This window comes from Artemia franciscana, chromosome 3 (genome assembly GCF_032884065.1).
Source record: "Artemia franciscana chromosome 3, ASM3288406v1, whole genome shotgun sequence".
NCBI classification, from domain to species: Eukaryota; Metazoa; Arthropoda; class Branchiopoda; order Anostraca; family Artemiidae; genus Artemia; species Artemia franciscana.
In genome coordinates, this window is record NC_088865.1 from 47,626,830 (window position 1) to 47,641,814 (window position 14,985).

General features: G+C 31.2%; 1 protein-coding gene across 1 annotated transcript in view; it reads right to left on the minus strand.

Annotated features, from left to right (window-relative positions):
- The window catches only part of LOC136025343 (cytochrome P450 3A9-like), a 108,146-nt gene that overhangs the window by 55,590 nt on the left and 37,571 nt on the right, over positions 1-14,985 (minus strand). The window contains exons 4-6 of the mRNA XM_065701266.1: positions 12,993-13,117; positions 8,877-9,041; positions 7,029-7,129 (exon numbers count right to left, since the gene is read on the minus strand). Coding sequence (XP_065557338.1) covers positions 7,029-7,129; positions 8,877-9,041; positions 12,993-13,117 — 391 coding nt within the window. The remainder of the gene's footprint in view (positions 1-7,028; positions 7,130-8,876; positions 9,042-12,992; positions 13,118-14,985) is intronic.

Genomic DNA, 14,985 nt, shown 5'->3' on the forward strand with positions numbered 1-14,985 from the left:
AACGTTGTCTCGGTCTGGAGAAAGATCAATAGTTGGTGGAAGGAGAACCTCGTTCTCCGTAATCTCTATCCCTGACGGTCTCCAGCTCAGCAGTGGGTTTTTCTTCTTCTAGTGTTTTTATAACTGATATTTTTATATGTAGTGTTTTTTTACATGTTTTATTTATATATTACATTTATTTTTTTATTTTGGCACAAAGTTGAATCGTTGTATTTAAAAAAATGCTTAATATTTAACTATTATTTTTACCATAACCGGCCGACCCCGGCCTTTGGCTGCCATGTCTTCCGGCCGCATCAACTCGGCCAGTCACAGCAATCACTGTCCCTTTTTAAATTGTCAATATAAATATGTTTCGGTTTTTTAATTTATTTATGTAGTGTATTTATTTATGTGTTTAAGAAAAATAGTATTTTTTTTCTTTTATTATTTATTTACAGACTGAATTTAGGTTAGCTGTATTTTGAAAGCGACAAGAGTAATATATATCATATTAAAGATCCATGCAGATCACTTTATTGCGAAACTTCAATGTCTTGCAAAATCCAGCTTTTAACGAAAATAATTCAAAATCTTGATAAAATGTTTTTATAATATCCAAAAAATATCGATTATTGCAATAATGTGTTGAATGAGTCCTACAATAAAATATAGGCTTTTGCCTCAGACATAAAATTCATACGGGGGGCTTGGAATGTTTAACCAAATTCGAGGTTGATTATTGACGATTTAGCTCAATCCATCGAAGAATGGTCACTGCTGTTATTATAGTTATCCAAGGTCCAGTCTCCTGATGAAAAAGTTTCATGGTCGTTGTTCTCCACAAACTATTTCATCATACTTAATTTATGAGAGCACTTGCTTTGAATTATACTTACTATATAATCTATAGGGCTGGTCGTGCTTTAAGTTTCTTATAATTTTAACAAACAAATATATCCCTATGAGCCAAAATTTTTACTCTCGGTATACAATCAAACTAAGAATAATTTCTATGATTACATTTTATTGGATATTAATCAAAACACACCTGAAGAGTTTCGTGTGATCAACGATATTTTTAGCAATGAAATTACTCTATATCTACCCGTTGATAGTATGAAAGGTCATTAGTAGCAATCATGACATTGAAGAAATTATAGGAAATGGATATTTATTTTCCATCCTAGGCAATTCAAAATTGCTGCTTAAGACGGTCATGCTCAAACATGGCATTGACAATGAATTCATTAATCTCCTATCCGAGCTTTGTTTAAATTTAACTTAAGGCAATGTTCAACAGCCAGAAGCAGTTAACCAGCAGAAAAAGCAACATTGTTTACTTGTACATGCCCAAGCTTGCAAAAAGAAAGGAAAATATTTAAAAAAAGACTTGTTCAAGTGGGTGGTTATTTCTTTTCACTGTTACTCTCAGTAATCTTTTAGTCTTAATAACACTATTCTCTAGATTGCTAAACCCTATAAATTGACTCCAATAGGACTCGGTCTTTCACCAAAAGAGCACTTTGAACTTAAGCTTGACAAATTCAAATGTTGTTAGCAATAAGAATAGACTTGTTACTATTAAGAAAAAAGTTATTGTTATTACGAAAAAATATGTTGCTATTAAGAGAAATCTTACTTTAAGAAAAAATATATTTCTATTAAAGGAAAACCTGTTACTATTATGGTAAACTTTTTTAGTATTAAGAATAATTTTGTTAGTACTAAGAAAACATTTGTTAATATAAGAAATTTTTTTTTGGTATTATGAAAAGCATGTTACTATTAAGACTCAAACTTGTTGCTATTAAGAGAAAACATTCCTATTCCCCAAAAAACTAATTAGTATTGATAAAGACTGAAGTATTAAGATAAATGTTTTTATCAATAATAAAATGTTATTATTGCTCGTTACTATTAGAAAAAAAATTAGGATTAAGAGAAAACTTTGGCTTTTCTATATATAAAAGGCTATTTCTCTATATATAGATATAAATATATATGTTTCTATTAGCAGTAAACCCATTATTATTCTTAAAAAATGTATTACTATTATGAAAAAATGCTTGCTTGTAATTATAACAAAAAACTTGTTGCTATTATGAAAAAACTTTTCTATTATTAGATAAATTTGCTAAAATTAAAAGGTTTGTCAATATTAAGAAAAACATGTTACTTTTGAGAGAAAAACATGTTACTACAAACTTGTTATTAATAAGAAAAAACATTTTACTTCTAGGAAAAATTCTGTTAGGATTAAAAAAAAATGTTGTCATCAAGCAAAAAGGTTTTTTAACAAGAAAAAAAATGTTATTATTACTCGTTAATATTAGAATAAAAACTTTTAGTCTTAAGAAAAACTTGTTAAATGTAAGAAAAACTTTTGCAATTACGATAAAAACTTGTTACTATTAAGAAACAACTTTTTATTATTATGAAAAATTTGCTAGTATTAAGAAAAACATGTTACCACTAAGAAAAACCTTTTTAATAATAGAAAAAATTGTTAGAATTATGATAAAATTTGTAGCCATGAAATTAACTCTTAGTATTATGAAAAAATTTGCTACTGTTATAAAATACTTTTTAGTATTATGAAAAAACTTGTCGAAATTAAGAAAAATATTTTTATTACTACTAAAATATTATTATTCCTCATTACTTATTAGAAAATTTTTCAGTTTTACGAAAAGTTTATTATATTAACATTCTTTTACTAGTATGAAAACTTGCTAATCTTAAAAATATTTGTTAGTATTAAGAAAAACATGTAACTACTAAGAAAAAACCTGTTAGCATTAAGGTAAAAAACTTGTTACTATTTAAAAAATATTTTTATCAAGAACAAAATGTTATTATTACTCGTTACTATTAGAAAAACTTTTACTTTTATCAAAAAACTTTCTAATCTTAAAAATATTTGTTAATAATAAAAAAACATATTGTTATTAAGAAAAAAATGTTACCATTCCAAAAAAACGTGCTACTTTTATTTTTTTTAGTATTAAGAAAAAAATTGTTGCTATTAAAAAAACCTCATTACTATTTAGCAAATCTTTATTATTAAAAAAATGATACTATTAAGAAAATAAACTTACTACTATTAAGGAAAAGTTCTTGGCATTGAGAAAAGACTTGTTCTTATTAAGTAAAAATTGCTAGAGTTAAGAAAAACTTTGTTGTTATTAAGGAAAAACTTGTTACCATTCAGAAAAAAACTTTCCAGTTTTAAGAAGCAAAACTTGTTACTTCTAAGAAAAAAATTTATAGTGTAAAGAAAAACTGAAACTATTCGGAAAAAACCTGTTAGCATTAATAAAACCCGTTGCTATTAAAAAAATGTTTTTAATATTAAAAAAAAATTGTTAGTATTAAGAAAAAACTTGTTACTGTGGCAGTTCAAAAGCTAAGGCCTAGTAAAATTAATATCAAATTGCTCGTTTCAACATATAATCACAAATCAACGACATATTGCTCTGGATACTTAGCTACACCGGTTCGTCATTTATCAATGGCAAAATTCTATCAAAATTTGCTTCAGCCTATGTAAAATTGCTAGTGCTGTTGGATCATGGACTGGCTCTCCAAATAAAATTAAAGGTTTGAGCTTTCATCTCTTGTAGGTCAAGTAAATGGGATTCCACTCTACAATTTATCCTTTAATAAATCCTACGGAATACAGATTGACAATGCAATCTCTTGATTGAGATCCACAGTTATTTGAAAATTGTAAAACCTTGAAATGCTTGTAAAAACTCCTGGTATTACTGTACTGAATTTGTTCAGTACTCAAGATATGACTATTGACCGATAGGACCGAGTACGTTTACAGTACACCTTTTGTTGTACCGTTGGTGTAGAATATATCATTAATCTTGCTAAATCAATTTGAAACCTATAGGGAAAATATCCCTGATGGCAGTGTTCTATTACACTTGGCACCATGAACAGAAACTAAATGATCAATGTATTCAATTGAGATCCCTACATGTGAAAATACAAGTCATATTGCATACCCTCATATTTCCTCGAGCATATTAAAAGTGTTAACAATACCCTAATCATTGTTAATAGTGGTCCATCAACTGTAAACATGGGTCATTGCTTATGCAACTTTCAAATAGCAAAACTATTTAATTTCTTAATCCTGTTGGCCTGTCGTATGCACTCTATACAAACTACATTAAAAAATTTCTTGAGCCATGTGGAAATCTGTTATTCAAGAGTTAATCAAATACAAGATTTATTAAGCGAAAGCTGTAGTTTTCACGCATAATTTCATTTTTTGATTAAACCGATGAAAAATTAAATTTAAAAACATTTTATTTTTTGATGTCGCAGACACTTTCCTTTATTGAGTGATTTTCTAGTTGAAAATATTCTTTCCTAAATGTATAATATAAATTTCAGTGCCTTAGGAGTGAAATTCTTTAAAAAAGGTTTTTGAATCTGCTTATTAGCAAAACTTATATGTACAAAAGTCGAAGTCCTTTAGATTTCTTCCTCCACGTATAGGTAACCGTCGTTAATGATAAGTGGCAGAAGCTCTTCAAGATTCAACTGTTATTCATCTTGGTATGCAAAGTCAGAGTAATATTTTCTACAATATAATCTAACTTCATTTTTATTATATCTCCTTGTAAAGTCAATAATACTATTTTGATTCGTATTGTAAACTTCAAGTGTTTCAATTTGCATATTTGACGCAATGTCACACACAAATTTCTTGTAAGATGAATCACTTTCAGTAACAGCCAAATAAAAATCGGTAGGTTTTTAATGATAGTAGCCAGTGTCTTCACAGTGATGTTGTTGAAACCAGACTCTCCCCTACTATTCCAGCAATTGAAGCGTAGGCCTGGCTCTTCCTCCAAAAACAATTCAAATAAACGACGATACCAGTCTCTTAAAATTAAAGTGAAATATTGTTTATATTTTTTTCAATCAGGTTAGGGTAAGTATTTTCCCGTTGATCACATATATTATACCAACAATTGGATTATAGGAAACCTGTACTATGGGAATCACAAACATCATCAAGACAAGAATGAGAGTCTTTAATATTTACTGCGTATCTTCTATGCAATTTACATGGATTGTATAATCTACACTTTTCGTCATAGTTCATCATAGTAAAATTCTCATAGGATGACCAGCTGTTCAATGTATACAAACATAATGGACGTTTGTAAAACATTTTCGAAGTTGAATGTTTCACTGCTAAAAAGAAATTGACTCGTGATCAGTAAAATGATCGGTTCTTCTAGGTGGAGAAGTAATTAAGTAGCGTCAAAAAACTTGTTTAGACAAGATTTTTACTTATGTGTTATGCCCTTGCAAAATGACCATCTAGGTAGTGGCTAAAAGCACAATCAAAATATCACAATGTTTTGTTTCAAATAATGTATGAATAAAAGTAGTGAATGTATCTTGGCGACAATAACATTTCCAAGGTTGACTGTCTTACTGTTAAAGAGGAACTGACTCGCGATTAACAGAATGAATTTCTTCTAGGACGAGGAGTAATCAAGTGACGTCACAAAACTTTTTTAGACAAGAATTTTGACTTATATGTTGTTGCCTTGAAAAATACCGTCTAGGCAATAGTCAAAAGCCTAATAAAAATATTATATTGTTTTTTTTCTCAAATAAAATATCATTAAATTGAGTGACTGCATCTGGACCAAGATCCATAAGTCTCAGACAATAGTCCAAAGATGAAAATTCATTTTGCATTATAATGTCAATCGTTCTCTTAGGGACGATCATCTTTCTCTTAGGGAACAAGCACTGTCAATCTTTGAAAACTATCATCTAGAATTAGCCTTTTTTCCAAAGCAGCAAGATTTCCTATAATTTTCAGTCTGTCCACTTTATTCATTTTCTATCCTGACACTGTAACTACCAATTAAAAACTAACAAGGATTCTTTCTAGCTAGTAACGAACTTACTCCTTTTTTATAAATTGATTCATATCATTGTCTTTAATATATTTAATTAATGCATTTAATCCGTCTTGTAATCCTTGTATATGCAATATATTCACTTTTGCTGCAAAGAATAACTGTTCTTCTGACTTGAATTTACTTTATGATATAACAAATCGCGCAAAGATCTCATCTCATTCTAGGTCTAGCCGGGAGCTCCTTGTAACTTCTATTGCACTATTAGATACTGCCATTGCTAGCGCTGTCAATATCCAATAGAGTGAAAGCATCCATTACCAGAGAATTATATACTCGATGTCGACACACTGAACTATTTTTTAATGCTTAAGCAGATCTAGCAAGTCATATATGATTACATCACCACTTGTAATTATTAGACTATGATAAATTTTCTTACAACCGGAAATTCCTCACTTGACTAGCTGACTCTAGATTTCTCTATTACGTAAAAACCAAAAGTAAACATGATTTGTTGGGGACCCTAAGGGTTTTTTCCTGGCCCTTGCGGGTTTTGAAATAGTTAAGGAAATCCTGATTTAGCAGGGTCTCGTACGTTTAATAAGTAACTCAACGAAAGAAGATACTGTTCAAGCGGGATCTTGTAGGTTTTTTCAAATCATAACATACAAAGAAATACTGATTTGGTGAGCCCATAAAGGCTTTTAAATACTCCCTATTAGGTAACTCATGCACGGTTTAGAAATTTCTCCCTAGTATAGAAGAGACACATGCGTCTTGAAGAAAACAGTCCTTATTACGTAAATAGCACATGTATGTCTAGAAAACATTCCCTGTTGCGTAACAAGCCCCTGCACCGTGTTCTGAAGGGGTCACCGTTAAACCTTCTTTGGCATCTTAAGTCATTAAACGAAGAACAGTGTAGTGGCTATGAAACATCTTAAAATTGTTTAGACCTCATTACTTCCAGGTTAATGCTAATTTGAAACACATAGAATGACGAAAGACGGAAAAACACAAAGCAGATAAACATTTTGAATTATTTGAGAAGGACAATAAGAAAAAGAAGCATGAAAATAAGAGAGAGAAAGAAGTAGAGAGGTAGGAAAAATAAAAAATGAGTAGATAAAAACGGCCTACCGTCTAAAACTTGGTGATGGGGGGAAAATCCTTAGTGTTTCATTGATAACTTGATCTAAGTACTTGATGTGATGGATTCGCCCAAGATCAACTTTTCCATCCTAAAATTTGACGTAAAAACATAAATGTTTGCGATCATAAAAGTATGGAAAGTTAATTAAAGATAATAAAAGACGTCAATGATAAATAGTTACAAATCCTGATGTAGGTATACTCAACTTAAGTTTGGATTATCTTTGACTTCTCAAGGTCATATCATAGATGAAAATTTTCACTACCCAGTAAAAAATGCTATTTTTTCCTTTTTTTTAATTTTTCTAATTCATCTTAAAATAAAAGAAAAAACTTTGGAAAATATTATTTTATCACTCACACTGAGACCTACTGGTCTGTTTTAGATATCTAAATATTAAACGATTAATTAACCTCTCTTCTATGTCACTAATTTTCATAGGTCCATAGGGTTTCCAGCTACATACAACCAAGATTTCAAGGTAGTATTGCTTTATAATGATGTTCTAAATTATATTATAGGAAATATAGATTTGTACCCTCAAAATTTCGGACCTAAGATTAATCCTATATTTAGTTACTGGGCAAATTGCACGATTTGCAACTTTTGCCCCAGAGCTGTGCGATGCTTGGTATCCCTCGTGTTGTATTTACTGTATCTTTTGACTATTTTGGACTATTTATTTTTGTTGATACTTTGATCAGTATTGCTTAGAGTCATCTAAATGGTGCAAGAGGGGATTGGGGTTAGGTCTCTTCTAATCCCTTCCGTACATTTTCCTGAGCATTTTACTGAAAATCCTTGCTTAATGCCCTCACCCGCCCTAAAATATTGCTGATGAGCCCTTTGGACAGCCAGCATATACTTATGGTTTTTTCACTTTGTCAAATATACTCTCCAAAATTCTATTACTTGTACTTGTCAATGACAGTAGTCAGAGTTCCAAGTCGTTGCAAGAAAATTCATGAGTTGTCAGAGCCAAAGTCAAAAGTAGTCACAGTCGAGGGTGCCAAATTAACTAAACAATTCCTTTTAAACATAGAGCAGAAGCTTAGATATATTACACATTGTAAAAATAACAAGTGTGAGGGGGTTTTTAATTTTGTAATTAACAAGCACCAGTTAAAGGCCTGGGAACCTGGGAATGTAAATAAAGAATCAAAGTGAAAAGTACCTAAAATGTAAAAAGAAAATTTGCGTTTCTTTGTTTAATTGAATGCTTTATGTAAGGCTGAAACTCTTTGGGTTTCACTTTTCAGCTTAGAATATATAGACACTAACACGCTATGGCGGTATATTTTTTTCTTATGCAGTCTGAAAATTTTCTTTCAGTATAAAATTCCTTCAATTCAGATGACGATATAATTACACGAAAAATGTTTCATCTTGTAACTATATTTACTGGGTTGTGTATATTTTTGATTTAAAATGTCTGAAATGTAGCTACAACATGGTCTTTTTGGTCCAATCTCTCAAGAAAAACTCCTGAAACACAAGGGCCACTTAATTACAAATATATTTTTCTTAAGTACTTAAAAAATTCATCTTGAAGAGTGAGGGGCCTAGGAGAGGACAGCCCTCCTCAATATCGAATAGTTTCTGTTCATTTTAAGCTTTAATGCAGCTCCTTAATTTCAGGAGAAAAAACTTTGTTTTTACTGAATTACCAAGAAAAAGACGTTTCTGATTTTGTTCATTTGTTCTTATTAATAAACGTAAATATCTGTACGAAAAAAACCTATTTTGAACCTGCTGAAATTTATGGATGATATAAATTACTGGAAAGTATCCAATTTGAAAATAGTAGCTTAGCTTATGAAGAAATACATACTTACAGGGAAAGACTCTTTGATTTCATCGTAAAGTTTATCCTGTATTTCTGGAAACACAGCAAGGCAGTAAGCAGTATAAGCCAAGGCATTTGAAGTTGTCTCATACCCTCCAAGAAGAACAAATATTGAGCTGGCAATAACATGGTTGTCAGATAAATAAAAAGTTAGCTGAAATACAGACGTTCTTATAAAAATTATAGCAGAGCTCTTTTCTTTTGAATTTGAGCATTAGACTATTATTGACAAACATAATTAGAGTATTTTGAAAAAATGTTATATTCACTAGTTTTAGCTTTTTATTACAGTTAATCAATTTTGCCTTGCTATATAAATTCTGAAGAGTCAATAAAAGGGATTAACCATAGATTACTAAAAAAAAGTTCGTTCTTTGTAATATCGAGACTTTCTTTTACCTTGTAAAAAAGTTTGGTTTAAAATAACTGAATAGCCTAAACAATGAAAGAAAAAGAAAACGAATTACAATATTTTTGCTCTAACAGCTATTGTGATGATAATCAGAGGCAGTAATTGGGATTGGACAGGAGAGGGGAGGGCGTGGAGAAATTGTTTCAGCTAGATGTCTTGATTATCCCCCCCCCTCATCTACTGATATTTTGAAAGATTATTTGCATGTATTTTCATTGAAAATTAAGATAAAAATGTATCTTTCTGATATTTTGAAAAATAAAGTTTTTAAATTTTTATTAAAAATAAAAATTGGAAGAAAGTAGTTGCAGCCGTCACCTCTAAATTCTTATGAATAGGCCCTTCTGTTGATAAGTGAGACAATCATATATTGCAAATTTAGTGAAGGGCTGTTCAGAAGTGCAGCTTGCTTGAGGCTTTTCCCCTATCTAACTTCTAATCTTGTTCTCTAAAAACAGAAAAAAAAATTAATGAAAGTAAGGAGCGAAATTAAAACTTAAAACGAACAGAAATTACTCCATATTTGAAAGGGGCCCTCGACGCCCCGTTCTTTACGCTAAAGTTTGACTCTTTTTCTTAACTCTACCTTTCAAAACAGTAAAAAACTTTAGCGTAAAGAGCGGGGTGTTGAGGAGGAAAAGCCCCTTTCAAATACGGAGTAATCTCTGTTCATTTTAAGTTTTAATGTCCCTCCTTACTTTCATTTAAAAAAACTTGTTTTTTTTGTTTAATTTCTGGACGTTTTTGAATTAATGTAAGGTTTGATCTCGGCTCTCCGCACATAAATAAGTAAAACGAAATTTGCATTGTTTGTTATATTTGCTTGTTAGGTAATTACTCTCAAACTTATGTCGATTTCTTGTTCCTAGAATATTCACCTAGAATATGCAATATTTGGAACTTGAAATGGTCCGTCTACTTTGTCATGTTCGTGCATACTGTTGATTCATAGTTAGGTATGATAAGATATACAGAGAAAGAGAGAGAGAGAGAGAGAGATAGAGAGAGAGAGAGGGGGGAGAGAGGGGATTAGGGAGATGTAGTTGGTGAAGTTAGTGGGGCTATTTCGTTGTAAAAGCTGGTCAAAGATTTTCTTCGATCATGCAAGAGTAAAAATCTGATACATTTTCGTTAAAGTCGTTGTTACCAGAAGGTTCGAAAGAAGAACTATATCACTGACTGTAAAGTTTGATAAAATGTTAAAACACGCTAAAACTATTTTGAAAAAAACGAAGAAAACCTGATCCCTCCTCCCATAACCTCATAAAAAATTTAGGCTCGTACCCTGTACTGAAGACATTTAATATTCTAAACCAAGTTCAGGATTTACTCGTCAAATCTTTGTTCTAGGTTATAGTTCTAGCAAATAGAAAAACATATAAAATTTAACAGACATAAAGGTATGCGAGTTGAATTCTAAATAAAACCCTATATAGAAGAATCCTAGTTTCATCTCGTTTTACGTTTAATATATTATTTTATCAATCTAAAAAAAAAATTACTCAAAACTGATTTTTAAAAGAAAAGCAAAGAGCTCCAAAAAACCAAGAATGGACAAAAATAAAAGTCAAATAATCTTCCAACCATATAACTACCACAAATCACTATCAATAAATAAATGAAACTCAAAACGAACAGAAATTAAAACAAATAGCCGAGTCAAACTCAAAACGATTAAAAATTAACCTGAGTAGGGCTGATAACACCTATACCTTCTGAAGACTAGCTCACAATTTGCGCTACACTAAAAAAAAATAAAAAAAATAAAGAAAAAATTACCTTGGATTATAAGTTTATTGGCAAATACTGATGTTTATTCCTGAAAGTTTTGATGATTTTTCATTTTTGACGATAAAACAATTGAAAACATTTCAAACGTATTTTGTTTTTAATAAAGCGGAAATTGTGTTCTGGTTATGTTTTTTCCATGAAAAACATTTTTTGTGGAAAAAATTTCTTTTAATTAATTTCTTATCTTTTTTTTACAACCAAATGCAAAAATGTGTCTCTTTGTTCTCTCAGATGCGTCTAATATAGCAATAGAAAGGATGTATTTTCGTTCAGACCACTCAGAAAAACCTTCTAATGCGGCTTAACTTTACCTCTAATATCAACCCTCCACCCTTTCCCTCTGTTGGATTAGTTGCTAGAGTTCCCACCTTTCTGTAATTCATCGTTTATTTGCTTATATTTTATCCAGTATAAGTTTTTTTTCACGTTTTGTTTTCCCGTTTGTTGAATTTTAATTATTTTCTGTATTTTATTAATGATTGTAAACTTGTTTTATTAATAAACTTTCTTTCTACATAAGTCTTTGTTCTTTAGATTTCTTGTCCCAGGATGAATCTCCAATATATTTTACTAATACAACTTAAGCATCTTGCCTCCTGTGTACATAGGTATGCTCGTTCAATATTACCTCTAATTTAAGTGTTAAATCGTATGTAGTCAAGCGGAAAAGAAAAAAACTTTTGATCATATATGAAGATGTACCATATTCTAGCCATAATGATGCTCTCGCTTCTATTTCATCTATGATAGAACATTCAGGTTTTCATGAAGTAAAAGACTAATACTAAAAAATGTATTATAAACTATCCAAAATATTACCTGATAACACCCCCTAAAGCATAAACTTAATATACAGCTGCATATCAAATGTCAACAATCTCAATTAATCAATTTCAACCCTCTTCTGCTTGTCAAATATTGCATCTATATGAGGAAACAGACCTTTTAATCATTCTGGTATGCGGGTACAGGGGATTTTCCTTGCGAGAAATATGTTATACCATAGAAAGTATCACCAGAATCAAAATATTATGAAAAGTGTGCTGGTCCAGATGGTTCAGGCTCTGGTATGGTCATTGGGAAACCTCAGGGTTAGTAACAAATCTATTACGTGACAACAAAACCCTATTACGTAACATCCTAAGATATCCTGATTTGGCAGGTCCCTGAATTTTTTTAAAACACTCGAAGAAATTATTACGGCAAGTAATTAACATATACGCCTCTTAGAAAACTTTTCCAATAACGTATCTCGCACCTGCGTCTTGAAGAAGTTTTAGAAAAGTGTTGGGACTGTGATTCGGAGGGTGGACTGTCCGTTTAAAACAGAAACCCTTCACTACTGTCAAAATTTCTACCAGATGCATTTTGGGAAAACACGAAATGTTTGTGTGGGGAGGGGGGGTTTCCACTCTCCTATCACTCTAAATCTCTAAAAGGGCACTAGAATTATTGATTTTCGATCCAATAATCCCCCTCCAAAGTTTATATTATCATCCTTTCTAAATATAAACCTTATATAGCCCCAGGGCTTAACTTCAAATCCTTTGGGGCTGTAGGAGGGATGTCATCCTCAAATACATAATTTCCGGACCTCTCAACTACGCTGAGCAAACTGGCTATCTGAAAATTTTCATTGGATGTGTTTGGGGTAAAGGTGGGCATGAGATTGGGTTAGTTGCCCTAAAATTACTCTAGACTATTAAAAGGGGCGCTAGCCCTTTCAATTTCCAGTCAAACAAGCCCTTTTTGAAATGTCTATGAAAAATTTTTCGATACGAAGTGCCATGGTCTAAACAAACAAAAACCAAAAATATATATAAATAAGCAATACATTGTGCCCAGATCGCTCTTTACTTAGGCAGCACTATTTTACTGCCTATAATATGTATTACTGTATACCTTTTCTTTGTCCGACTCTCTGGCCTCTAACATAAGCTGTACCAAGTCTGGTATACTCGGCCTCCATGTTTTCCTTCGGGAAATTTCACTTACTAATTTCTTGCGGATACTCCCTTTAATTCGTCCTGAAAAGAGATTTTTTTGAAGAATATAAAAAATGATAGTCACATTGCCTGTGCAGACGCCAAATTTATTAATTTTACAAAAAAAAAGAAAATAAAAGCTACTTTTTTTCATAGCGGTTCTCTCTAAAAACATTTTAGGCAATAAACATTGATAGTGACCATATGACATTTAATTTAAGTTTTTTCTATGACATCTTGGTATTTCTGACTTAAAAATGTATTTGAGGTGATTAGTGGCTCATTGAATCGTAGGTTATTTCTTGCACTATGGCCCATACTTGCATTTTTACCTACGCGAGAATTATTTGAAGGAATTACATAGCAGTAATAGAATTAAAATTAACTTCAATAAGAATGTTATTCCCTTCATTAGGTTTTGAATGGTATATTTTATCAGTTAGATCTGTTTTTACTTCAAAATCTTACGCGTTTTAGCTCCTTTCATATATTTGTAGCATATTATACAATATCAGTCAATTATATCAGTATTTAGTATATTATATAGTATTGTATTTGTGAATATCATTGATTCTTGTAAAGTTTTGTTGTGCACGGGGAGATATTTTGAACCAAAATCTTAATAGCTTTGTAACTTTTGAAGCGCAAAAAAATAGAAAATATAAAAAATGAGCATTTGAAAGAATCTTGCTATAGTAACAACAAAAATTGCCCAGGGAACCCTTAAGCACCAACAGTTTTACGAGAAATATGACCCGTACTTCGTGCTCTTCGCTTACGTGTTAAATCTATTGGAATGTCTTTAAACATCTTTTAGTATATGCTGAATCAAATCAGCATAAACAAAAAATTAGTTAAATGATTGATTTTCAATGTTTTGTCTATTATTTTCGTCTTCTATTATTATAAATCCAAATAAAATATGATGACACTGACACTGGGACTTGAAGTCCTGTTTTACAATTTTGATGCTGCAACAACTCAACTAACAAAAGTTAAATCAAACATAAGGAAATTTGACACAAACCTATGTTACTGTGAATGAATAAATAATATCTGAAACTAACAAATATTCAAAGGGACAATCACGTCAAACATTTTGCCAACAGATAGCGACGGCTTTGGACTAACAAATAAATCCTAAATCAAAGATAACTTGAAAAGAATGATCAAGTAAAGCTTAAAGTGATTAGAAATTCACGCAAATAATAGTAAGGCTGCGATCCCCTGAAACTCACTTTAGACCCAAGCGTTACTTGCAGTTTACTGAGAAGAGAAATTTTTAACATATATTTTATACAGTTTACATATTTACAAAATAAATTTTATGGGTTCTTACATTCTTTTCGCAAGGTAACATTGACAAATTAAAATTACTGAGACTTCGTAAAATTAATATAACAATATGTTAAGGGTGTAGCCCTAGTAACTATACAAAACTTTTGTCAGGTTTTTGGTTTGTATTATTTACTCAACTGTTTCTTATCAAACAAGAGCTAAGAGCTCATATGACACTTGTGACGAGGCAAGCAGAGCTAAGAGCCAAGAGCTCAAATGATATGAGCTCTAACAAAATTCTAAGAATCAATAGATTGATTTAAAAGGAAAATCAGAGGCTTAATGCCGGTCAGGATTTAGAATAAGAGCTCTGAGTTACGATGTTCTTCTAAATATCAAAATTCATTAAGATCCGATCACCCACTCGTAAGTTATAAATACCTAATTTTTTCTAATTTTTCCTCTCCCTTTAGCCCCCCAGACGGTCAAATCTGGAAAAACGACTTAATCAAGTCAATTTGTGCAGCTCCCTGACACGCCTACCAATTTTCATCATCCTAGCACATCCAGAAGCACCAAACTTGCCAAATCACTGAATCCCTCCCCCAACTCCCCCAAAGAGAGCGAATCCA